A 27,792-nucleotide genomic window follows, 5' to 3' on the forward strand; every position below is an offset into this window, starting at 1 on the left:
CACCCAATGATATCAGTCCTCCTCACACTCTGTATACCGGTCACACGGGTCTAACACCCCCTACCACCCCGATGACCGATTTACTTGGATCACACAGATATGATTCTTATCAGCAGAACCGCCCCCTAGTACAGACAGCCAATCACCTGACAGCTTCCCTTGTCTGGTTGCCCAGAACTTGCTCAGGCCCGCCCACCTCCCCTATATGGCCATCAGGTCCGCCTAGTGAGGGGGCGGCTCTCTTCTCGCCTGGGTCACATGATTCTGCTTCCCGTCTGCGCTGGTTGCTACGGGAGTCTGTGGAAAGCGGAAGTGTGTGCGAACCACGTGGGAGCAACATGGCGGAGAAGAGAGCCAGGCTGGGGCCGGTGAGGGGATGTTGTGTTCGCTGAATAAAGTCTGTGGAGGTGCCGGAGTGAGGGATGGGGGTTCAGTGTTCGTTCACCTGAGTGAGAGCTGAGGACAGGCGGGGTATTCTTTCTAGCACTGGTGTACACAGGGCTCAGGGAGGACTCTCCTGGTCCTCAGGCTGCAATTACTGTGTATGGGGGGGAACTCTGGGTACAGCCATGTCTGTCCTCCTGGTGCCAGTTACTGGGGTGTAAATAAGGCCTAAAGTGCCCCATTCTCCTCACTGTGGCTGCGTTCTGTGAATATGTGTGCAAGTGTGTGTGTGTGCGCAAAAGTGTGTGTGTGTGCGCAAAGTGTGTGTGTGCGCAAAAGTGTGTGTGCGCGCAAAAGTGTGTGTGTGTGCGCCCGAAAGTGTGTGTGTGTGCAAAAGTGTGTGTTTGTGCGCAAAAGTGTGTGTGTGTGCAAAAGTGTGTGTGCGCAAAAGTGTGTGTGTTTGCGCCCGAAAGTGTGTGTGTGTGTGTGCAAAAGTGTGTGTGCAAAAGTGTGTGTGTGTGTGCAAAAGTGTGTGTGTGCAAAAGTGTGTGTGTGCGCAAAAGTGTGTGTGTGCGCAAAAGTGTGTGTGCAAAAGTGTGTGTTTGTGCGCAAAAGTGTGTGTGCGCAAAAGTGTGTGTGCGCAAAAGTGTGTGTGCGCAAAAGTGTGTGTGTGTGCGCAAAAGTGTGTGTGCAAAAGTGTGTTTGTGCGCAAAAGTGTGTTTGTGCGCAAAAGTGTGTGTGTGTGTGCGCAAAAGTGTGTGTGTGTGTGCGCAAAAGTGTGTGTGTGTGTGTGCGCAAAAGTGTGTGCGCGCAAAAGTGTGTGTGTGTGCAAAAGTGTGTGTGCGCAAAAGTGTGTGTGTGTGTGTGCGCAAAGTGTGTGTGTGTGTGCGCAAAAGTGTGTGTGCGCAAAAGTGTGTGTGTGTGCGCCCGAAAGTGTGTGTGTGTGTGCAAAAGTGTGTGTTTGTGCGCAAAAGTGTGTGTGTGCAAAAGTGTGTGTGTGTGCGCAAAAGTGTGTGTGCAAAAGTGTGTGTTTGTGCGCAAAAGTGTGTGTGTGTGTGTGAGTGCGCAAAAGTGTGTGTGCAAAAGTGTGTGTGTATGTAAGTGTGTGTGCGCGCACAAGTGTGTGTGTGCGTGTGCATGCAAGGAACCTGTGAAAAATGTAGGCTGTGCTTCTGGTGCCAATCATTGCTAATGGCGCTCCAAGCATAGGAAGCAGTTGTGCTTAAAGCGGAGTTCCAGTACCCATAATCAATTTTTCTTTTTAACCACTTCAGCCCCAGGAGGTTTTACCCCCTTAATGAGCAGGCCATTTTTTGCGATTCTGCGCTGCGTTACTTTAACTGAAAATTGCGCAGTCGTGCGACGCTGTACCCAAATACAATTGATGTCATTCTTTTCCCACAAATAGAGCTTTCTTTTGGTGGTATTTGATCACCTGTGCGATTTTTAGATTTTGCGCTATAAACAAAAAAAGTGACAATTTCGATCAATCGATCACTACTCAGAACCCCCAAACATATATATATATATATATTTTTTTTGTTTGTTTTTTTAGCAAAGACCCTAGAGAAAAAAACAGTCGTTGCAATTCTTTGGCGAGAGCTATTTGGGGGAAAAAAAAATACACTTTAACCACTGTCCACCCACTGTCAGATTACGGTGGAGCGGTGTGGCTCTTGTTCTGAGATGACGTCATATGACGGCGCCCAGTTTACCTGCGATCGTGGGCACGCGGTGTTCCTGGGACACGGCATGACCCTGATCTCGGCAAAGAGCTACGGCTCTTTATCCATGTGATCAGCTTTGACCAATCACAGCAAAACACATGTAAACAAAAATGGGCACAGCCGGTGTTCCGTGAAAAAACCATACCCGTGAGAAAACCATACCCTCGTCACTTCCGGTTCCGCTACGGAGGGTATGGATTTCTCACGGTAGTTAAACGTGCGGCGCTTACATTAAAACAGCTTATCTGCAACATAAATCATCTCCGCTCTTCGCCCTGTCACTGCCCTCATCTCCGGTAATAAATATAAAAGCGGATCACGGAGCCGCGATCGCCGTCACATTTACATCTCATACTCCCGCCGCCGCTTTTATATTTATTACTGGAGATGAGGGAAGTTACAGCGATAGCAGAGGAGATGATCGATGTTGCAGACGAAGTGTTTTAATGTACCCGCCGCAAGTATTACATTAGACACAGTGCCGTGAGAATTTCATGCCCACCGAGCATGCGCACTTGTCAAATTCTTTCATGTTCATTTACGTATCCGGGGCTCTGAGCATGCGCACTGCTGCGCTGCTCAGCTGTTTCAGACCGGAAGTGACGACGGTATGGTTTCTCCACGGGGTATGGTTTTTTAACGTTACACCGGCATAAAAAACCTGATGGGTGTTTTCACATCTCTCTCCACTCACTACAAACAAAAAATTCCTTTAGTTCTAAAATAAAGATTTATTTCACCTTTACAGAAAAAAACCTATGTGGACGAGAACTCCTGGCTTGCAGTCTTTGCTCTAATTCATACCAAAGGTAAATTTGGACTCTGTGCAGGTCAGTCAAGTTCCTCCACCTCAAACTCACTCATCCATGTCTTTATGGACCTTGCTTTGTGCACTGGTGCGCAGTCATGTTGGAACAGAAAGAGGCCATCCCCAAACTGTTCCTACAAAGTTGGGAGCATGAAATTGTCCAAAATGTCTTGGAATGCTGACGCCTTAAGAGTTACCATCACTGGAACTAAGGGTCCAAGCCCAACGCCTGAAAAACAACCCCACACCATAATCCCCCTCCACCAAATGATTTGGACCAGTGCACAAAGCAAGGTCCATAAAGACATGGATGAGCAAGTTTGGGGTGGAGAAACTTGACTGGCCTGTACAGAGTCCTCCTGACCTCAACCCCATAGAACACCTTTGGGATGAATTAAAGCAAAGACTGCGAGCCAGCCAGTGCCTGACCTCACAAATGCGCTTCTGGAAGAATGGTCAAACATTCCCATAGACACTCCTAAACCTTGTGGACAGCCTTCCCAGAAGAGTTGAAGCTGTTATAGCTGCAAAGGGTGGCCAACTCAATATTGAACCCTACGGATTAAAACTGGAATTCCATTAAAGTTGATGTGCGTGTGAGGGCAGCTGTCCCAATACTTTTGGTAATATAGTGTATTAATAAATGCTAGTTGGTATTGACATATGATTGGACACCCCTTCCTTCCTGCCACCCCCCCCCCCCCCTCCCAATGCAATCTTCTAGCCCAGTGGTTGTCAACTTGAGCTAAATGTGGCCCCTGACATCAGCAAAGGGTTCAATATATGTAATACCCGAGAGGACAGTCAGAAAATGCAGTCCATATAGAGGAAATGAGGAGAGTGTGGACATGCTACATTTTTGGGTGGGGATATGTTGATTTCCACCTTAAGAAAGCTGCTAGCAGGCTTTCAACAATCTTCAAGAAGTTGTGAAGCCTGCTAGAAGCTTGTTTAAAGTGGCAGTCAGCACCTCTATTGGGATCTGTGTTTAACATTTACAAACTGGGGACAGAACGGTACCTTAAAAGCTTCAACAAAGCTTGCTGAAAGATCTACAAATGCTTTGTCAAAGCTTGCCGTTCACACTGTTCTTATACAAACTGAAGCCTATGTGAAACTGGCCAAAGTCTCCATGTGTGTGTGATTATATACTACAAGAAATTCACTGACCAGAAGATTTCCACCCAGTCTCTTTAATTTCTCCAAAGTGCAATGTCAATTTGGTGATATGACTAAGGCCCCTTTCACACGGGTCCGTTCCGTCGACGGAGTACGTTCTTCTCAGCGGGGGATGGATTCACCGATCTCCGCTGAGCAGGCGGATGACAGCTCCGTCTTCACTCTGTGTGCTGAGACGGAGCTGTCAGATCCCCGCTGTCCTCTATGGGGGAATCAGATGAGAATGGACCCCCCTGTCCGTTCTCATCCGATCCGATCCGCTGGACGGATGGAAAATAGTGTTTCTATCCGTCTGGATTTCACAGACAGGATCAGATCGGATAGCAGCGGGTGTCAGTGGAGATGTCTCCGCTGACACCCGCTGCCCCATAGGGATGCATGGAGCATCCGATCAGGTCCGCCTGAAAAACTGACAGGCGGATCGGATCGCATGTGTGAAAGGGACCTTAACCACTTGCCGACTGCGCACAGTATATTTACTGCGGCAGTCAGCCCCTCACAGGCAGAGCGACGTAGGTCTACGTCGCTAGCCTGTGAGGCTCTGGGGAGCGAACGCGCGCCGCCGGAGGCGCACTCCCGCTCCCACGCGGTCACGGACCCCCCCCCCCCTCCCCGCGCGTGTGACCGGCGGACCCGATGTCCGCCGGTCACTCGACGATCGTCGGGGGAGAGGGAGAAAGGCGGGCGGCTGATGTAAACAAAGCCGCCTGTCATTCTCCCCTGTGTAGAAACAATGATCATATGGTTCTACTATGTAGAACCGTTGATCATTGTTCCTACACCTCAAGCCACAGCCAATCACAGTTAGAATCACGCCCCTAGGGACACACAGCACCCCTCCCTCTCAAATAAAGTTAAAGTGGAGTTCCACCCTATTTTTATACTTACCTCCATCTTCTCGCTCCGGGTCACCTGAAAAAGAAATGGATAATCGCATATTTTTTTTTTTTTACTTACCTCGTAGCGAACAAAATATACTTACCTTACTTCCTTCTTCCTCCTTCCTCGGCCGCGGCCCGTCGTCACTTCCTGGCTCTGCAATGATTCCTGGGAGCTGGACGTCATAGCTCCCAGGAATCATTGCGCCTGCACCGGCCCCGACGTCAGTTCCGGGTCGCGCGCGTCATCCCCTTCTAAACAGCTTCTGGGCATGCCCAGAAGCTGTGGAGGGGTGACGCGCGCGACCCTGAAGTGACGTCGGGGCCGGCGCAGAGCATCGTGGGACCACAGAAGGCGGAAGAAGACGCCGAAGAGGACGCGCTGGCTTCAAGCTGCCCACATCTGAGATGGCAGCGCTGGACAAGACGTTTGCAAGGTAAGTATTTCGTCTTGCAGGTAAGTGCAACCCGGGACAGATCAGAGGCTAGCCATTGTGGAATGCACTAGCCCTGACTGGCCCGGGGGTATTAAAAAAAAAAAAAACAAATCCAGGGTGGAACTCCGCTTTAACCCCTTCCCTGCCAGTGTAATTTTACAGTAACAGTGCATATGTATAGCACTGATTACTGTAGTAATGTCACTGGTAACCCCAAAAGTGTCAAAAATGTCATTCAAGGGTCCGATCTGTCCGCCGCAATGTCGCAGTACCGCAAAAAAAATCGCAGATCGCCGCCATTACGCGTTAAAAAAAAAAACATCAAAAATGACAGAAATCTTTCCCTTTGTTAGTAAACGCGATAACTTTTGCTCAAACCAATCAAAATACGCTTTTTGCAATTTTTTTTTTTATACCAAACATAGCATAAAACAAATTGGCCGAAAATGTTAAAAAAATTTTGATTTTTACATTTTTTTTGTTGGGAAATTTCATATAAAAAAATGTGAAAATATTGTAATTTTTACAAAATTGTCGCTCTTTTTTTGTTTATAGCGCATGATCAAAAAATCGCACAGGTGATCAAATACCACCAAAAAAAAAGCTCTGTTTGTGGGGAAAAAAAAGGACGCCAAATTTGTTTAGGTACAGCGTCGCACGACCGCGCAATTGTCAGTTAAATTCACGCAGTGCCAAATCGAAAAATACCCCCTGGTCAGGAAGGGGGTAAAATCTTCCAGGGCTTAAGTGGTTATCCTCTGTGCTTTCTGTGTAGTAGTAGTAGTAGCACAATTCATAGATGTGTAGCTATCTGTATATAAAGTCATAGATGTGTAGCTATCTGTATATATAGTCATAGATCTGTAGCTATCTGTATATATAGTCATAGATCTGTAGCTATCTGTATATATAGTCATAGATGTGTAGCTATCTGTATATATAGTCATAGATCTGTAACTATCTGTATATATAGTCATAGATCTGTAGCTATCTGTATATATAGTCATAGATCTGTAACTATCTGTATATAAAGTCAGAGATCTGTAGCTAACTGTATAAAAAGTTGTGGATCTGTAGCTCCCTGTAATTGATTGTTCATTGTTTCAGAATATTTCTGTCTATTTTTATATGCCCACTTTTTTTTTTCCAGGCATCTGATGAGAAGATAGATTGGAGAAAGGAGGGAGAGAAACGTAAGAATTAAAAAAAGGAGGCCCCCAATTGGAGGAAATGGTGGGAAAAAGGGGGATTTTTAAGTGCCCAACAAGTAGTATACTAATTATTATTCATACAATGTTCCTCAAATTCATAAGAACATAATCAATTTATTAATCCATCAAATATTAAAAGTCATGCAGGTTATCAATATAACAGTGACATAGCCAAATACATATACAATCAGCACGAATAAACAGGATAAACAAATGCAGATACAAGTGCGGAAGGATCTGGATCAACACGTTTCGCCTGATTTTGGGGCTTCTTCAGGATCCACGTACATGATGTTAAATACACTAATAAACAATAAAACAAAAATCACACAATATATCACAATAATCACACAATATCTCATAATATAATGAAAAATATAACAATGCATAAATACAGATGATTTTTTTAGCCACGTGCCACAGTGTATTCTTCTATACAGAGTCTCCCCTCTACTTATTCACTCCAAAAAGAAACGTAAGAATGTTGGCGAATGCATTGCTTCTAAATAAGCTGTGGTTCAGGCTGTCCTTCTTTTGAATATAATTCCATTGTGGATGTCCATTTCAGGAAAAGAACAACGGAAAAAATGGAGAGAGGAGAAATTGCTGAGAAAGTTAGAAAAAGCTCAACTGCAGAAGCAAGAAGAAGAGAAACGGGCACAAGATAAAGAGAAGAGAAAGGCAGAAAATGGTACGTGTTTTATGATGGCCTAACAAAATCCTCCAGATTTACCTTAAGGCCCCTTTCACACGGTCTTTCCGATCAGGTCGCCTGCCGGTTTTTCAGGCGGACCTGACCAGATGCTCCATGCACTTCCTATGGAGCAGCGGATGTCAGCGGTGACATGTCCGCTGACACCCTCTTCTATCCGATCCTGTCCGTGAAATCCAGATGGATGGAAACCCTATTTTCCATCCGTCTGGAGGATCGGATCCGTTATCTGATCTTCCATAGAGGAGCGCAGGGATCTGACAGGTCTGTCTCCGCAAAGTAAGCAAAGATGGACCTGTCATCCGCCAGTGGGGATCGGCAGATCGATTCCCGCTGAGTAAAACTGAGTCCTCCGGGCGGAAAGCCCGCGTGAAAGGACCCTCTCTATTTTTTATTAATTTTTTTGTCTTTTATTGGTTGAGCCAGATGAACTTGTGTCTTTTTTCAACCTGACTAACTATGTAACTTCCTACCCCGTAAACACAAGAAGTGAAAGTAAATCTCTACAAAAGGCAGTTAATTCCCCTCTAAGACAGTGGACACCAAAGCAGGTGTCCCGATTGAAAGATTTATCCTCACGTCTTGTTGTGGTGACCAATGTAAAATTTAGCATTTCCCATTGCTTTCTGTCCCAGTGACAAAGATCTTAGGACAAATAGAGGGAATCTTCCCAGCTGAGGCACAGACAGCAATAAAAAACCAAGAGGTTCTAATTTTTCTCTTCTCCATCCAATTCAGTTATTTTTCTTCTTGCGGTGGTTGGAACGTAGCGGACAAGCCTTTATCCATACAAGCTTTTAAGATTAGTGTTAGGCCCCGTTCACACTGGGGCGACGCTACTTGCCGGGGCGACCTCACAGGTCGCGGCGCGCAGCTCGCACTGTGACCTCGGAGCGGCCGGCACGGACTTCATAACATTGAAGTCAATGCAGGTCGCTCCGGGTCGCCCCAAAGAAGCTCCGGACCCTTTTTATAAGTCGGAGCGACTTGTGTCGCTCCTATTAGAACGGGTCCTTAGCTTCTGTATGGCAGGCGACCAGGTCGCCCCAGTGTGAACGGGGACTTAATTAGCACATGTTTTTTATTTACATTTTCATCTTTGCCTATGATCAACAGTCCTGGTGCTTATTCTTTCCAGCATAGATTTTTTTTCCCCAAACAGTGAGTTTATTGAAAACTTTAGTGCAGTACAATTAAAATAGCTCAGTAAAAGAGAAACTGAACAAGTACAACAATACACACAGTAAATAAAGATTGGGAAGGGCAACAGCCAAAATGCAGGTATACAGAGTCCAACCGGTTAGTGCTAGCCAATATAGGTCGGTAGTGGTGCATGAAGATAAACAAAGGCAGAAACCATGTAAGGCGGGCAGTGTTCAGAACAAACTTATACATTAGTGTCTGGACAACTCATCCACCTGTCCCAAATTTTATCGAACTTGGCGGGACATCCCCTGTGTTTATAGAGCAATTTGTGAAAGGAAATATTGGTATTCACCTCACGTATCCACCTAGCCAAGGTTGGGGGATCGCTGCGCATCCAAGTCCTAGCTATCAGTTTCCTAGCCACAAACAGCGTCTCCTGCAAGAATATGGACATAAACATATTCATATCCCCATCAGGGTATGTACCCAGGAGACACGGCTTGGGGTCCAGTTGCAGCGGAGACCCCATCTTGTCATGTAGAAAGGCTACCACCTGTTGCCAGTAGTTCCGGAGCTGTGAACAACTCCAGAGCAAGTGGAAAAAGGTGCCTTCAGCCGCCGGGCACATTGGACAGACAGGATCCCAATCAGGTTGTTATCTGGACATCCGAAGGGGTGTGAGGTAGGCCTGATGTATAATAAACGTCTGGGTAAGTCTATCAGACAATTTCGGGGACACCTTCTGACAGGTCTCTAGTGCCTCCCCCCACTCCTCATCCTCAATAGGTCCCACATGCCGGGTCCAGCGAGTCTTGAGCCCATAAGCTATCTCAGTGGAGGAGGGCTTGTGGAGTTCGGCATAGAAAAGGGAGATCAAGTGGGCAGGCTCCTGGCACTTGATCAACTCCAAGAGCAACACAGATTCCAGGTTAGGCGGAGCTGTGGAAAACTGGGTGCGGAACGCGTGGGCCAGCTGTAAATATCTATAGTGCATATGGGCTGGGAGAGAAAACTGCCAGCATAGATATTTTTATATTACATCCCCAGCCCTCCAATTTGCACTTGCTGAGTTCTTTAGTGACAAAAAAAAAAAAGAAAAAATCACAATCATTAGCGCTTTTTTTGTAGGTTTCACTGCGTGGCAGTGGGGATTGGTTCTTACTCAGCTGTACTTTCTTTTTCCACAGGTCGTCAGTACACACTCAGTGTGGCCTTACCAGGATCCATTATGGACAATGCTCAGTCTCCAGAGCTGCGGACATACTTGGCTGGACAGATAGCCCGAGCCTGTGCCATCTTCTGTGTGGATGAGATTGTGATATTCGATGAGACTGGAGAAGGGTCAAAGTATGTGCTGTATATTTCACATATTGGTGTGTATCCTATGTGCTTGTGTTGCTACGTTTCCCAATGATTCCTTTTATTTCACAGGAGCGTGGAAGGGAACTTTGAGGGTGTGAAGAAGAAGGGACAGGCCTGTGTGCAGCTAGCAAGAATACTTCAGTATCTAGAGTGTCCTCAGTGAGTAATTATTTTTTAAAGTGCACCTTTCACCCTAACTGTCTATGGGAATAAAGTGTACACATCCAGTTGTACATATATATATGCAAATCCTAAAGCAAGTTTTGACACTTTATGGTATAGCCTCGCTGGAGGTGAGGGTTTAGTTAAACACTGCCATTAGTAGGCTGGTACTAGAGTTGCCCGATGGTGGCTCTTTTTTCTGCCTAGCAGAAATGTGCACAAGCATGCCTATTCATCACTGCTAACCAGTAGAGGAGGCATAGGGTGGCCATTTTTCTGCTGGCACATCAAATTGTGGATTTTTACATTTTTTTTTGGGGAATTTCATATAAAAAAATGTGAAAAATATTGTTATTTTTGCAAAATTGACGCTTTTTTTTGTTTATAGCGCATGATCAAAAAATCGCACAGTTGATCAAATACCACCAAAAGAAAGCTCTGTTTGTGGGAAAAAAAGGACGTCAAATTCGTTTAGGTACAGCGTCGCACAACTGCGCAATTGTCCGTTAAAGTCACGCAGTAAAAAATCGCAAAAAAACCCCTGTTCAGGAAGGGGGTAAAATCTTCCGGGGCTTAAGTGGTTAAAGGGATGATATGTTAGCTTAGACATTTATAGTAATTTGTCCTGTTTTACACACTTCCAGGTATCTAAGAAAATCGTTCTTTCCCAAACATCCTGACTTGCAGTTTGCAGGTAACTGTGCAATAACTTGAACGAAAAGATGATTGGATTTGAGTGACTTCAGTCTAATTCTTGATGTTTGCTGGACTGTTTTAGGTCTCCTGAACCCCCTGGACAGCCCTCATCATATGAGAATAGATGAAGAGTCGGAGTACAGAGAGGGAGTTGTTTTAGACCGACCAACTAAGCCAGGCAAAGGATCATTTGTTAACTGTGGCATGAGAAAGGTACCCAATTAATTGGTACATTTATTACCAGGGTTTAGCCAATCCAAATCTCTACCTGTTGTGTTGTGTTTTTGATGCCCTGTTAGCTTCCAGGTCTGGTGCATGGCTGTTCATTTCTCGAAATCTGATACCTTTTTGTATTTAAAAATATACATTTCTCTTTCGTTCATAGACGGACACAGCTTCTGATTCTACTTAACTATTGGGTTATACTGCCCCCTACATGAGTAGGACACTAGGCAGGAAAAAGCTTGACTACGCCTATGGCCAGTCCCAGGGGGTATACACCCACTCTGTTTTTTTCTGCCTAGTCAGGAGTAAGGACCTAGTTTCTTGCTGGGATCTCTGGTCCTGGCAATTTTTCAATTTTCCATGGAATTTTTTTTCCTCTGTTCCTCTAGCCTTCCTTAAATAGGCTTGGTGGATGCACTGTTTGTGTCAGTGCGTGAAACTTTAAAAATGGAGGTTGTGGCTGATGCAGCGTCTGAGGCAACAGTTCCTTTTGGCACCCACAGGCCCTCCTAAGTGGCGAGAGATTTCCTCTTTCTGCTTACCTTAACAACATTGTCACAATCAGTGGGGTAGTCCAAAAGGCAGTGGTTGCTAAGCGTTTTTTGCTTGCGGTAAATCCTTATGAGGATTTACTGCGTAAAAGGTGGATCGTCCCACCTGTAGTGGACTCGGTGGTTTCCAGGTCAAATTGAGTTACCTTCATCCCAGGAGAGGAGTCCCTGACCTTTTACAGGTCCAGCTAATAATGGCGCTTTTCCACTACATGGAACCGAAGGGTTCGGCTCGCTTTTGTGCTTTTCCACTGCTGGTACCGCATGGTATGGTGTAGGAACGGTTCGGTACGGTACGGCGGCGCTTTTCCACTACATGGAACCAAACGGTACAGCTCTCAAAAACATTACCACCTCAATTGTGGTTCCAAGAGGTACCATACCCGGTACCATATCCCACAATCCTTTGCATGCAGTCACTACTAGCCACTGATTGGTCAGAGAATCCCACCCACCCCGTTGTTATCCCACCCACTTAACTTTAGTACTACTTTAGTGGAAAAGCAAACCATACCGAACCGTTCCAACACCGTACCATGCGGTACCAGCAGTGGAAAAGTAAACCAGGCCAAGCAGGGCCGAGTAGAGCCGAGCCGGTACTTGCAGTGGAAAAGTGCCATAAGAGAGTGGATGCTCTGGCCCACTATATGTGCGCTGTTGCTGGTTCGGCAATTAGGCCGGTAATTACTATTGCCCTGGTGTTGCGAACTCTGACTGACGGGGCTAAGTTTACGCCAAGATCTGGAGGGAGAATAGCTTCCCCCTGTCTTTGCAGAGCTGGCGGACCGGTTGGTCCAGGGGCTACAGTTTGTCTGGGATGCCTCTTTGGATGCGGCTCCTTTTGATTTCTAGGCTGTCTGTATCAGCAGTGGTCGTTCGGCGTATTGTCTGGCTGAAATGCTGGTCTCCAGACTAGCTTCCTTGGATGACATCGTTAAGGGTCTCGCGGGTGGAAGAGTACTCTTCTTCCGCAGGCTACCAAAGGCAATGAGCCCCATCGTAGATGTGGGTCATTCTCCTCGGCTCCTAAGCGGCCTCTTCGTCTCTCAGGATCTCAAGATTGGGGATCAAAAGTCAGGACCTCCACCACCTCCACCAGAGGTTCCAAGAAGACCTGGTCTGGCAAGCGATGAGCGGACCCTTCCAGACCTGCGGACAAGGCTGCCTCTGCATTAAGGGGCGCCCTCACACGTATCTTGGGGGGGGGGGACGTCGTCGCTGGTTTCCGGATCCATGGACCTCCCTGGTACAGGTCAAGTGGGTCCACAAAGTTATGCGGTCAGGCTACGAGATCGAGTTCAGTCTTGTCCTCCAGAAAGGTTTTTTTTTTTTTCTTCCAACCTGCACTTGTCCCCAGATCACTTATCAAGACTTGTTATTTCAAGGGTGATTGTTCCGGTTCCGACTTTGGAACATTTTCAAGGGTTTTTTACTCAAACCTCTTTACATTCCCCAGGAAGAAAGGCACGGTACGTCCAATTCTGGACCCAAGGCGCTAAGCTGCTTTGTGTGAGTACAGAAGTTCCACATGGAGTCCATTCACATGGTAGTGGGGTCCCTACATCAGGGGGATTTCTTCTCGCTTCTTTCGACATCAAGGACGCCTACCTGCACATTCTAATATGTGCTGGTCGCCAGCACTTCCTCCGTTTTGCTTTAGATGACGAGCATTATCAGTTTTTGTCACTGACCTTTGATCTCCCCTCTTCACCTCGGGTCTTCACAGGAGTGTTGACCCCAGAGCTGGTATTTTTTGAGTCAGCGGGGGTACTGGGGTACCTGTACGATCTTCTGTGAGCAGCTCTGATGGACTACTGGAGATTGCGCTGCGAACTCTGAGGGAGTTTGGTGGGATCCTGAACATTCAGGAGTCTGCTTTGGTTCTGTCCGCAAAAAATGGCTTTTTGGGTCTGACTCTGGACTTGGCTTTAGCCAGAGTGTTTTTTCCTCAGGAAAAACTCCAGATATTGCAGAAGGCAATTCAGCTGTTTTTTCCTGCCTAGCGTCCTACTCCTGTAGGGGGCAATATAATTCATAGGTTAAAAAGAATCAGGAGTTGTGTCTGTCAATGAAAATCAGAGAAATTTATTTTACGGTAAGTCAAAAATCCTATTTTTAACACATGCGCGTTTAATGCACATGTTCCTGGATACGGGAAGATTCATAAAAATGCATGACAGTGTGAATTTTTTGACAATTGGGATACTTATTGCTAAATAAAAAATTGCGCTAAACTAAAACAGTAATGTGAGCAATAAAGTGCAAATAATGCAAAATACAGTACATGGATGCAATAATGTGCAAATACTGCAGATCACTTAAAACGTATATAAAACTTGTGAAAAATCGTTCCAAAGTGTCCATAACAAATATCATATAATAAATAAGTCCATATCGTATTAAGTGACAACGAATATCCAAATAGTAGAAGACACTTGGTGACAAATGCAGTTGGTAGCAATATACACCTCCACCAGATCACCCAGAGTGTATATGTGCTTACCAAAAGCCGTGGACCCCTTCAATTACAGGGGGTCAATAGAGCAGGTAAAGGGACAAACACCAGGCATCAGATAGGGCACCGCCTCCACGTATTCCAAGTTGATTTCACTCCAATATTAACCTGGGGATGGGGCTCCCATTCAGTACACCCAGAAAAAACAGAAGGGTCTCCATAGTGAAGTACGTTAAACCAAGTAAAGTTTATTAAGAGACGGATGCACTTACAATTAGCAGATAAAATCAGGGCATAAAGGATAAACTCGCGGTCTCCGGTTCACTGACGCCTTCCGTGTTCCATTTGCGTGCCACCAGGAGCCGGAAGTAGTGTGTTGACGCAGTCACAGGTCCTACGTCCCAATGCGTTTCGTCAGCACGTTGTCCGACGTCATCAGGACCCTGTATTTGCACATTATTGCATCCGTGTACTGTATTTTGCATCATTTGCACTTTATTGCTCACATTAGTGTTTTAGTTTAGCGCAAATTTTTATTTAGCAATAAGTATCCCAATTGTCATTTTCTCACGTTAACGTGTTAATTGCTGCTTCTATTTTGGGTTATCCCACACTAATATTTTCATCCATATTTGTCTGTTTTTCACTTTTCAGTTCTTCTTTTATTCCATTTTGTGCGGGTTTTTTTGGTTTATTACCATATTTCACATCTTTCAGTGTGTATTTTTTAAATGAATAGGTGCCTAACAAAATGAGAGAATAAGTGTATTCCATATGAAATTTGCTTTACCCGGGGTGCTTCATGGCAACGCTGGACTTGAAGGATGCGTACTTCCACATCCCTATTCACCCAGCATACCAAAAGTTTCTACGTCTAGCAGTAAGACTAGGACCAGAGATCTGACATTTCCAGTTCCAAGCACTGCCCTTCGGGTTGTTGTCAGCCCCACACATCTTTACAAAGGTCCTGGGGGAAGCATTGGCCCAGTTAAGACAAAAATCAATTCTGATCATCCCATACCTGGACGACCTCCTAGTAGTGGCAGATTTGTATCAAAAACTAGAAAGGGATTTCCAGACAGTTCAGGAGTACCTCAAGTCGCTAGGCTGGTTGGTCAACAAAGCATTTCAGCAATTCATTTGAAAGGGGCTCAGAGTTGTTTGGCAGGTCACCTCAGCTGCTACCGGACAATTGGTCCTTCAACTCGGAAATTTTTGTGGAAATTTCTGCCAAGTGGGGTCTCCCAGAGGTGGATCTCTTTGCAACCCAAACAAATACCAAAACAGAGCATTTTTTTCCCTGAATCCAAAAGATCAGTCTGTGGGGATCTATGCTTTTGCGAATCCCTGGCCATTCAACCTCTATTATGCCTTCCCTCCTATCAGATTAATCCCCGAAGTCCTCCGGAAATTTCTCTTGGAAGACATCAACTTGATTCTGATAGCCCCCTCTTGGCACAAAAGGCCATGGTTTTCATGCCTACAGGCACTAGCCTCGGAGCCTCCAATGGCTCTACCTGTGAGAGAGGACCTGCTGATTCAAGGTCCGATATCTCATCCTCAGGTGGCATCCTTAAACTTGACAGCTGGTATCTGAAGAGCAGATACTAAGCTCCCAGGGGTTCTCTGACAGAGTTGTAAAAACTGTAGTTCTAGAAAGCCTACCACTAGAGCTCTATACTGCAAAGTTTGGAAAAAATGTAACTCTTGGTTATTCGAGAATCAAAAAGTATTCCCTGACGTCCCATCTATTTTGGAATTTTTTCAGGAGGATGCCGACAAGGGTCTATCCCTTAGAAAGGTACAGACTACAGCCATTAGTGTTTTTTTCCAGTACTCCCTTCTGGAGAAACAGATTATAGCAAGGTTTTTTAGGGTAATTGCCAGGACAAACCAATAGTGGTCAGATCATGTCCTACTTGGGACCTATCTCTAGTCCTTCAGGCCTTGGTGACTGTTCCTTTTGAGCCTCTGAAAGATTTGCCAGTGAAATTTCTCACACTGAAAACTGCGTTCCTGTTTGCAGTAACGTCAGCTCGCAGAGTCAGTGAACTTCAGGCCCTCTCAATTAGGGAGCCTTTCCTTATAATTTTTCATGATAGTGTAGTGTTAAAAACTGATCCAGGGTTTTTGCCAAAGGTAGCCACTTCCTTACATAGATCACAGGATATTGTACTACCAACCTTTTGCAACTCTCCAAAAAAATGACAAAGAAAAATATTTTAATTTTTCGGATGTCAGAAGGACTCTTCTTGCCTACCTAGAGGTCACCAAGACCTTTAGAAAGTTTGAAACCTTATTTGTTTTTTTTTCAAGGACACACAAGGGTAATGGAGCCTCTAAGGCAGGGGTGGGGAACCTTTTTTCTGCCAAGGGCCATTTGGGTATTTATAAAACCATTCGGGGGCCGTACAAAATGATCACCTTAAAAAATTAGCCTGTTGTATTTGGTTAAACATTTAATTAATGTGATGGCTGCAACTGCTTCTCTTTGATGAGGTGTGTGATGTTAGCTGGTATTGATGATGATGCTACTCGCAACAGGTTTTCCAGGTTTGTGTCGGTCAGTCTGGAGCGCAGTCTATTTTTTTGTGGTGGTAAGTTTTGAAAAGAACTGCTGGTGGGTATAGCCGGCTGGTACAGCTGTGGGTACTGCTGGCTCAGGCTGGTATTTCTGGCTTGTACTGTGCTGTGAGTACTGCTGGCTCAGGCTGATACTGTTGTTGGTACTGCTGGCTGGTACTGCTGTGGGTACCGCTGGCTCAGGCTGGTACTGCTGTGTGCGCTGCTGGCGGGAAATGCTGGCTAGGAGAACTGTAGTGGCGCCGCGCTGGAGGAAGAGGTGATGTTTCCTGTATTGGTCACAGGCTGAGTGCATTTGATATCACTCCGTCTGTGACTCACTCAGACTGCCATAACGGAGCAGGAACTATACAGGAAGCATCGGCTCCATTCTGACAGATCAGTTGAGAGACACAGACTCAGCTGCACGGGGGGGCCAGACCAGATGACTTTGGAGGCCGCATACGGCCCCCGAATCATAGGTTCCCCACCCCTGCTCTAAGGCCACCATAGTCAGTTGGATAAAGCAGACTATCTCTGAAACCTACAGAGTTAAGAATGTTGTTCTACCTTTGGTCAACGCATATTCAACAAGAGCTTTGTCCACATCCTGGGCTGAAAGAGCTGGTGTCTTGATGGAACAAATATGTAGGGCAGCTACCTGGTCTAAATTTTCAACCTTTGTTAGACATTATTGCCTGGACCTTCTCCCTTCTCAGGAGCAGGCGTTTGGTCGAAAGGTTCTCCAGGCAGTAGTCCCTCCCTAGACTGGTAAGTTCTGGCTTATCGTCTCTGCCCTGGAAGACGACTTGAGAAAAGCTGAGTTAGGCTTACCGGTAACTCCTTTTTTGAGAGTCTTCCTGGACAGCCGGGTTCCCACCCGGTGATGTCTTGTATTATGCATATGTTTTACAGGAATGTCCTATGGTTCTTGAGAAATTTTGAAGGGTGAGGACTGGAGGACTGCCTTTTATCTGGTGGGGTTTCCTGTCCTGGTAGGAGGAGCCCTAAGTCTCATGGGCTGTCCTGGAAGACTCTCAGAAAAGGAGTTACCGGTAAGCCTAACTCAGCTTTTTGTTATATTTTGTTGTTTTTTTGGGAAGTTTTCCTATGTATTTTTGTCAAAACTTAATAAACATAAAAAATTGGCTCCATACTTGGTTTTCTTGTGCATTCTTTGGCCATTCCGTAAAGCAAAAGAACAGTCTGTCAATCAAGTTGTAATTGTTTCTTATGTCTTCATAGGAGGTGCAGATAGACAAGCAACTGCAAGAAGGACTCAGGGTTACAGTGCAGTTATTTGAAGATAAACCAGGTGAATTATGCTTGTTACTTATGGCATTGGTGTCTTGCACTTGAGTGATTGTAAAGTCCTTTTTTTTTTTTTTAAGTTAAAAATAACAAACATGTTATACTTGCCTCCTCTGTGTAGTGGTGTTGCACAGATCAGCCCGGATCCTCCTCTTTTTAGGTCCCTTGCCAGCGCTCCTGGCCCCTCCCTCCTGTTGAGTGCCCCCACAGCAAGAAGCTTGCTATGGAGGCACCCGCGCTGAGCCGCTGCTCCGTGTGTCCAATCAGACACAGAGCCACGGCCCGCCCCCTTTATCTCCTAATTGGCTGAATGGCTTTGATTGACAGCAGCAGGAGCCTATGGTGCCGCAGTGCTGTCTCAGCCAATCAGGAGGGAAGTCCCTGACAGCCGAGATACTCCTGCAACATCACTGGATCTAGAGGGACCTCAGGTAAGTATTAGGGGGGCAACTACACACAGAAGGCTTTTTATCCTAATGTAAAGAATGCATTAAGATAAAAAAACCTTCTGCCTTTACAACCACTTTGTGGACTGGGATTGGGTTATAGTGAACTCCATGAAGACAGATAAATACACACATAACATACATTATTAGGAACTTTTACCATCCCAAAGGATTTATACTTTTGTCTGTTTAGTCCAGAGATTTATAGAATTCTGGCAGACAAGCAGCCCAGAGGAAAGTGCTGTTGTACAGGGGTGTGGGAATTGTAAATAATAATGACTGTGCTTAATATTTTAGATATTAACCACTTTAGCCCCAGAAGGATTTGCCCCCTAATTATCAGGGCCTATTTTGAGATTCGGCACTGCGTTACTTTAACGGACAATTGCGCGGTCTTGCGACGCTGTACCCAAATGAAATTTATGTCCTTTTTTCCCAAAAATAGAGCTTTCTTTTGGTGGTATTTGATCACCGGTGCAATTTTTTATTTTTTGCACTATAAAAAAAAAAATAGCAACAATTTAAAAAAAAAAAAATATTTTTCACATTCTTTTATATGACATTCTCAAAACAATATAAAAATCTAAATTTTTTAACATTTTAGGCAAATTTTGTTTTCTGCTACATATTTTTAGTAAAAAAAAATTGCAATAAGCGTATTTTGATTGGTTTGCGCAAAAGTTATCACGTCTACTAACTGCGGGAAAGATTTATGTAATTTTTTATTTATTTTTTTACTAATAATGGCGGCGATATGCGATTTTTTGCGGGACTGCGACATTGCGGCGGACAGATCGGACCCCTGAATGACATTTTTTACACTTTTGGGGGGACCAGTGACATTACTACAGTAATCAGTGCTAAAAATATGCACTGTTACTGTAATAACGACACTGGCAGGGAAAGGGCTAACACAGTAAGTATTTAAGTGGTTAAATGTGTACCTAGGGGCGTGTTTCTAACTGTATGGGGGCAGGGCTTGTGAAATGATCACAGAGACCTGTGATCCTACATAGAGGGATCACAGGAGCTCTATGATCATTCCAGAGAGAACGGTCAGCTGTGTTTACAACAGTTGAATGTTCTTCTCTCTCAGCGGGGAACGATCGTGGGTGTCATGCGGCAATCGGTGCCGCCTACCCCGTCCATCGGAGTCCCCGCTGACAAGTGGGTTCGGGAGCGTGCTAGCGGTAGCGCGCGCTTGCCCCCTAGCTGCGGGCACGTGACCGACGTATACCTACGGCAGTTTATGCAGGAGCTGCTGCCTGCCGCATTAAGTGGTTAAATATCAACATATTAAATACATTAAAATTATTTTAAAAGGTTTTCTATAATTAAGTAAAGCAGACCAGTTTTCAGCAACATAAATGAAATGGAATTTAATGGTTTTTGCAACTGCACATTAACCCTCAGACTGTGTTTTTATGTAAATCCACAAGATTCCTTTTAAATGTGAATAAAATACCTGAACATTGAAAAGCTTCTAGGTAATCTCTTATCTGCATATAAAATGAACTTCTTTCTACTTGTGTTTGTTTTGTAGATCACAAAGTAAGGAAAGGGGTTGTCGTGTCCCCTCAACATCCTAGGACAGAAAGTGGCATCTACTGGGGGTACAGAGTGAGACTGGCATCCTGTCTCAGTGAGTAAGATATTCTGATCCTGATAACATCTGTTTGTCAATGGGCTGTCGGGTATAGAGTTTACTTATCTCTGTCTTGCCAGGTGCTGTCTTCACAGAATGCCCCTTTAAGGATGGGTACGATCTAACCGTTGGAACTTCAGAAAGAGGAACCAACGTGGAAAGCGTAACTCTACCAGCATTCAGGTAACCATGGAAGATAGTTTTGTTTGGCTAATAGTAAAGAATTTTTCGCATAAAGTGGGAAAAGTTTTAGCTGTCTTAGACACCTTTCACACATGCGGACCGTTTGTTTATTTTTCATCCTTCCATTGACAGATGAAAAACGGACATCAATGCATCTCTAATGGAAAACGGTTGTAAATGAGTGATCATCCATTTACATCCGCTTCTGTCAACATCCTAACATCCTTTTTTTGGAATGGATCACAGCCCTATTTTTCTTCCGTTAAAAAAAATGGTTTGTTTTTTGCATGAAAAAGTGGCTCTGGGACTCATGTGGTTAAGGACTCCGGTTGGCAGATGTAAAATACTGATATAAATACATATGAAAAACTGATGTAAACTTCATTCCAAAAAACATGACTGAACTGATAAAATGAATGGTCCGCATTTGTGAAAAGGGGACTTATTTAGGAGTGTCCAAACTTTTTTCAAAGAGGGCCAGATTTGTTGAAGTGAACGTGCGTGAGGGCCGACCATTTTGTGCGGTGACCCAATGCAGGGGAGCGTGAGGAGTGCCTGCTTCTTGTATGGTTGTCCTGACAACTTTTCAATGTTCATTTACTACATTGGCATCATTCATGACTATTATTGCTGCCATCAGTAATTATCATTGGTGGGTTCATATAGCGCTTATATGTGGTAAACCCCTGTGTGACTGACACTTGCTTCAGCGAACAGAACATACTTCTAAGTATGCAACTGAGCATGTGAAGAGCAGGGTTGAGAGGATTACTGGATTTTAACCACTATAGACACTTAGTTTTACATACCAATACCTGCAGAAGGGGCCAGCTGTAAGTGATCTAGCAGGACTTAATATTCCCACTCTAATTAAAGCAAGGAAAGCGACTTCCAGCAAAGTCTATTATCGCACATGGAAGACTTATATTGCGTGGTGCGAATCTTTGGGATTTCCCCCACGTACTTATTTGGTGACCCGAATTTTGGCTTTTCTGCAAAAGGGGGTTGAGCAGAAACTATCCTTGAGCACCATCAAGGGTCAGGTTTCAGCGTTAGCAATCTTCTTTCAGAAGCCGCTGGCTACTCATTCCTTGGTGCGGAATTTCATCCAGGGGGTGCGGCACTTAGCTCCGCCAGTGCGCGCGCCCTTACCGCCCTGGGATCTTAATTTGGTTTTGTCGGTTCTGCAGAAACCTCCCTTTGAAAATATCAGGGAGATTCCCTTGCTTACATTATCCCAGAAGGTGGCCTTCTTGGTGGCTATCCCTTCTGCACGCAGGGTGTCAGAACTGGCAGCATTATCATGCCATTCCCCATATCTAGTGGTTCATAGGGATAAGGTAGTTCTTCATCCGAAGCCATCCTTTCTTTCTAAGGTGGTTTCAGATTTTCATCTGAATGAAGATATTGTGCTACCTTCCCTGTGTCCTCAGCCCAATCATCATCGGGAACATGCGTTGCATTCCTTGGATGTAGTTCGGGCTATCAGGGTATACCTGAAGACTACAGAATCGTTCCGTAAAACGGATTCACTTTTTGTGATCACGGATGGCCTCAGAAAGGGGTTGCCTGCATCTGCCGCGACTATCTCCAAATGGATTAGACAGACGGTGGTACAGGCTTATTCTATTAAGGGTCGGAATCCTCCGTTCCCTGTTAAGGCGCACTCCACTCGAGCGCTCAGTACTTCCTGGGCCTACCGCCATCAGGCGTCAGTGGTCCAGGTTTGCAAGGCGGCTACCTGGTCGTCGGTGCATACCTTTACAAAATTTTATAAAGTTGATGTGATGGCATCGTCAGATGCCTCATTTGGCCGCAAGGTTTTGCAGGCCGCAATTTGAGGAGACCGTTGGTCTACCTCGAGGGTTTGTTGGGTTTTTTCACTTAGGTCTCATCTTTTTGCTCGATGAGTCCTTGATGTTTCTGGTTGGCTCCGGTTGGGCCTTCTGGATTTTGATTTCTGTTATCCCACCCCTCATTTGTGGCACTGCTTTGGGACGTCCCGAGTTGATATTAATCAAGGAGGACTACGTCTGTCAATGAGCGACAGAGAAAAATTGATTTTTGTAAGATCTTACCGTAAAATCCTTTTCTCTTAAGCTCATTGACAGACGTAGTACCCGCCCCTCTGTTTTTGAGTTGGGTTGGGTTAAATTCTCTAAACACTGCTTTGTGACATAACTGATTTGCTGTAGCAGGAAGTGAGAGGATATACCCTCTGGGACTGCCCCTAAGGTGTGGCCAGAACGTTTTCTTTCCTGTCTAGTCCTACTCCTGTAGAGGGCAGTATAACCCGAGTTGATATTAATCAAGGAGGATTACGTCTGTCAATGAGCTTAAGAGAAAAGGATTTTACGGTAAGATCTTACAAAAATCTATTTATTGGTTTAAAAAGAGAAATATACTTCATAAGAAAACAGACTCATCACCTAGGACACTAGCAAAAAAAGGGAGCCTCACAGATTGGGCAGGGTTATATGGTTACACTCTAGGGGTGGCCGTAGCAAATGTTTTTACCAGCCTCACAGATTGGGCAGGGTTATATGGGTACACTCTAGGGGTGGCCCTAGCAAATGTTTTTACCAGCGCCCTATCTCCTGAATAAAGCTGCATATAACTCATGGTCTAGGGAACACCGGTTTTGTGTCCTGGACTGTACGATTACAGTAATTTCAAAGGCAACTTTATTTTTTTTAAATAACAAACATATTCTACTTTTCTGCACTGTGCAATGGTTTTGCAAAGAGCAGCCCCAATTCCCCTTTTTGGTCATTCGCCAGTGCACCTGGCCCCTCCCCCCTGCTGAATGACCCCAGAGCAAGCCATTTGCAATGGGGGCACTCGTGCATGCTCACTCCCGAGCTGGCTCTGTGTGTCCATTGACATGAAGAGTGTGGCTTGGCCCCACCCCCGTTTCTATCCTCACTGGCTGTGATCGACAGCAGCAGGAGCCATTGCTGTCTGAGCCAGTTCCTTCTGCTGCCATTGGGAAGAGAGAGGGAAATGCTGCTCTAATGCACATCGCTGGATTGAGATTGGGCTCAGGATTTATTCAGGGGGGAACTGCATGCAGAACATTTTTTATCCTAATGCATTAACCACTTTACCACTAGAGCATTTTGCTGTCTTACGTCTGGGCCACTTTTTGCGATTCGGCGCTGTGCGACTTTAACTGACAATTGCGCGGTCATGCAACACCGTACCCAAACGAAATTTACGTCCTTTTTTTCCCACAAACAGAGCTTTCTTTTGGTGGTATTTGATCACCTGTGCAATTTTTACTTTTTGCGCTATAAACAAAAAAAGAGCGTTTATTTTGAAAAAATAACAATATTTTTAACATTTTTTTATATGAAATTCCCCCCAAAAAAGATGTAAAAACCATTTTTTTTTTTTTTAATTTTTGGCCAATTTGTTTTCTGCTACCCATGTTTGGTAAAAAAAATCTCAATAAGCGTATTTTGATTGGTTTGCGCAAAAGTTATTGCGTTTACTAACTATGGGAAAGATTTCTGTCATTTTTGGTGTTTTTTTTTTTTAAATGGCGGCGATCTGCGATTTTTTTTTTTGCGGGACTGCGACATTGCGGCGGACAGATCGGACCCTTGACTGACATTTTTGACACTTTTGGGGGTACCAGTGACATTACTGCAGTAATCAGTGCTATAAATATGCACTGTTACTGTAAAAATGACACTGGCAGGGAAGGGGTTAATTTTATTGGAGAGGGAGGGGTTAATGTATGCCTGGTGCTTACTAACGTGTGGGGGGGGAGGTGACTGAGTGAGTGAGGGACAGATCGGATGTTCAGCTATGCTGAACACTCCGATCTGTCACTCCCTGTCACTTAGGAGATCCGCCTGCTCTGTTTACACAGGCGGGCGGATCTCCAAACTGGATTCCCCGACGATCGGGGCAGAGCAGCGGCTATCGCCGCTGCTCCTCCCCTGGCCCGACTCCCGCTGTGAATGAAAACAGCGGGAGCGCGCCTACAGGGGGAGGAGTCTGTCGACGTAGGTCTACGTCGTCAGACGATAAGGAGCAGCTTTGCCGCAGTAGTACTACGGTACTCAGTGGTAAAGTGGTTAAGGTAAAAAAAACTTCTGTCTAAGATGTCCTATTTTTTTTTTTTTTACATTCCCCCCCCCCCCCCCCCCCGAATTTAAACATCAAATTTCTTAGAAATGTTTAATAGATCTAAAACTACATGTCCATCTAAGACTACCCTGTCTGCTGTGTGACAATGCTGCATTGCAATTTTACTGCAGAATGATAAGCATCAGCATGACAAATGAAGTGGAAAGATGACTGATCTGGCAGGAATAATGAGTCCTAAAGCTAAGTGACAAGGGGACTTGGATAACCAAATACTGATGTGGTAATCTAGGGATAGGCTGCATCATATGTCTTTTTCCTCTTTAAAGTGGTTGTAAAGTCAGAAGTCTTTTGCATAATAATGCATTCTATGCATTAAGATAAAAAGCCTTCTGTGTGCAGCAGCCTCCCCTAATACTTACCTGAGCCCCCCCTCTCTATCAAGCAGTGTCTACGAATGCCTCAGCCACCCGGGACTCTCTCTCCTGATTGGCTGAGAGACAGCAGCGGCGCCATTGGCTCCCACTGCTGTCAGTCAAACTCAGCCAGTCAGGAGAGCGAGGGGGCGGAGCAGAACGGCAGCTCCATGTCTGAATGGATACACGGAGCTGCAGTTTGGCTCGGGTGCCCCCATAGCAAGCTGCCTGCTGTGGGGGCACTCAACAGGAGGGAGGGGCCAGGAGCTCCAGCCAGGGACCCAAGAAGAGGAGGGTCTGGGCTGCCCTGTGCAAAACCATTACACACAGGGCAGGTAAGTACAACATCTTTGTTATTTAAATATAAAAAAAAACTGAGATGTTACAATCACTTTAAGCCTCATTGCCGGAAGACTCTGGCTTTGCATATGTGAGGTTCAGAACTTGCACTATTAATAGAAGTCAGCATAGCAGCCAGACAACCAGAATTTCCAAAAAGGTCCGCAATAGAAGAAGCATCACAGGTGTGGGCACTGGGCTGTGACAGCTTGCGGCTCCACAGCCGGGTGCGCACTGCGCATGCGCGAGTCGCACTGCACGTGCTGAATGGACAGGCAATCATTTGGGACCTCTAACGTGTCCCAGAAGATTGCAGGGTGGGAGGGGCAGAGGAGAACTTCTGCCCGATCCACCTAGGCGGCCCGAGCGGAAGTGGGAGCGGGTTCCTGTCAAATCTAGGTACCCGCTCCCCCCCCCCCCCAGAAAAAAGAATTACATGCCAAATATGGCATCTTAGGGGGTCAGGACCACTTAAAGCGGAAGTTCCACTTTTAGAACTTGGGGAGCAATGACATACTAAAGTAGAAGGTATTTTTAAATAAGGATATGTAATGACATCCAGAAACCCTGCTGTGTGAATCATGTTTTTATGTATTATAGTTATACTGATATAGCCTTACTGTTTCACTTCATTAGACATGCGTTGGTCGTCTTCGGAGGAGTCCAAGGGCTGGAAGCCAGTGTAGACAGTGACCAGAATTTGGACATTGAAGAACCTAGCGCTCTGTTTAACTATTATCTGAACACATGCCCTGGGCAAGGCAGCCGCACCATCAGAACAGAGGTTAGTGCTTCTGCTGATCACTTTGAGATAAAAAAAATGACTGGTCAGTGTTAAGTGTGCTAGAAATACAATTAAATTGGGCTGTAATTTGTATTTAATAAACTTTCACATGCAGTCAAATGTAATCAGGTCGGTCAGGGTACTGCTGTTGACATGCTGTCACTGCCATTGACGGACCACTGCTAGCCAAACAGCTCCAAGGCTATCCTGGATCTCTGTGCCTTGTGTTCCTTTTGCTCCCTCCAACAATGTATTGCCTGTAGATCAGCAATACATACCACAATGGAAGTAGGGCTGTGACACCTAAAGAAAGACCGATATTGGTACTCTCAGTGCTGCTTGCTCAGCAGATCTGGTGAAACAGAATGGCTGACACTCCAGTCAGCCCTGGAAGGACAAGTATATTGATTTACAGTTCTCTCTTAAACTGGAAAACCTCTTTGAAGAAGTAGAAGATTTCTTATGGCTCTGGACAAGGTTAGTTCCAGTCCTTAGGCCACAAGGCAGAATGTGTGCAGGCAGTACTGCTGATTGGGTGCCCCCATACTGAGCAGCCAATCAATAGCACTTCCTGTACATATATCCAACCCTTCACTGCAGTAGTGCCACTAAGGCCACTCTATGGGGTGACGTCACTGCGTTTCCTGTTCTGCTGACTTACCGGTAAGTTAAGAAATCTAATTTATAGGCACACAGGCAGTGGTTCTCATCCTTCCTTATGTGTAGGTGCCCCATTGAAGGGATTTTACACACTGTCTGGGTACAGAATGGTTGCTAGAGAACTAAAACTGATGGAGGTTTTTGCCCTGCCCTCTACTTTGCTCCAAAAGAAAAGTTTGGGTTGGCTGGAGTTGCACCTAAAGTGTTAAAGACAGACACTATCTTAAGTGTTGTGATTAGGGTGAGGATTGAGTGATTAGGGCAGGGATGCCAAACTACGGCCCTCCAGCTGTAGTGGAACTACACGTCCCATGAGGCATTGTAAACCTCTGACATTCACAGACATGACTAGGCATGATGGGAATTGTAGTTCCTGAACAACTGGAGAGCCATAGTTTGGAGACCCCTGGTAGGGTTTAGGGCATGGGTGTCCAACCTGTGGCCCTACAGCTGTTGAGGAACTTCAAGTCCCATGAGGCATTGCAAGGCTTACAGTTGCAAACATGACTCCCAATGGCAGAGGCATGATGGGGCTTGTAGTTCTGCAAAAGCTGGAGAGCCACAGGTTGGATATCCATGGTTTAGGGCGATGAGGTAAAGGTTTATTTTATGGGTTAAGATTTTGGTTCAGGTATGAGTAGTGTTTAATGTTTAGGCCAGCTTTGCTGCTACTGGTAGCTGGGGGACACTGGTTCGTTTTTTTTTTTTTTTTGTTTAGTCCCAAAAGCCCCATATCAAGACAACACCCTGAAATATAAAGTACTGCTTCATATTTGTTTGATTACAGAAGAGCACCAGTGCCAAGTCCTTTTCTGCTGACCTTTCTTCCTACAGTTTTTTTTATGTTTTTTTGGGGCTTGAAGCTAAATCTTCACCTTGCATCTGGGGAATAAATGCCCGGCAACAAATTTGGTTTATGCTGTATTTACTTCTTTAGTACCTTTGTCGACTTGAGAACAGGTCCACTTGAAAGCATCATCCTGGTTTCTCTTTCTTTGCAGGAAGCCATCTTGATTTCACTGGCAGCACTGAAGCCCCGAATAGAAGTGGCATCCTGTCAAGCCGAAGACAGCTGATTTGCATTCTAGGAACTTTTAAGTCATCTAGTACATGCTGAATAAACAAACTTTGCTGTAGACAACAAATTGTTTTATTTTCAAAATTTTATCTGGTGCAGTGTGACAACCCAAGTTCAGTGTACAAGAATCTCCGTAAGGCCTTTGCTGGGAGCCTACAATCACTGACCCAGCTGAAGGAATTGGACAGTGCTGAGACTTCACATTCACTGACAGTTGAAGATCATGGACTTTGCAACCAGAAGGACATCTCTGCTTCTAACGGAAACACATTTTGTAAAGAATGAAGCAGGCCACACAGTTTTTGTACCCATCACAAAGTCCGACTACCAATTTGTTATT

General features: G+C 45.2%; 1 protein-coding gene across 1 annotated transcript; it reads left to right on the forward strand.

The window, feature by feature from the left end:
- Positions 1-278: 278 nt before the first annotated feature.
- On the forward strand, positions 279-27,450 carry SPOUT1 (SPOUT domain containing methyltransferase 1; the record flags this gene model as incomplete). Its single annotated transcript, XM_082262698.1, has 12 exons — positions 279-368; positions 6,564-6,606; positions 7,193-7,315; positions 9,670-9,829; positions 9,914-10,003; positions 10,651-10,700; positions 10,785-10,915; positions 17,741-17,810; positions 19,796-19,894; positions 19,978-20,080; positions 25,567-25,714; positions 27,376-27,450. Exons 1-12 carry the CDS (start codon positions 339-341, stop codon positions 27,448-27,450), a joined length of 1,122 nt encoding a protein of 373 aa, XP_082118824.1. The 5' UTR covers positions 279-338.
- Positions 27,451-27,792: the final 342 nt, after the last annotated feature.

This window comes from Pelophylax lessonae, assembly GCF_965119305.1.
Source record: "Pelophylax lessonae genome assembly, chromosome: 7".
Lineage (NCBI taxonomy): Eukaryota > Metazoa > Chordata > Amphibia > Anura > Ranidae > Pelophylax > Pelophylax lessonae.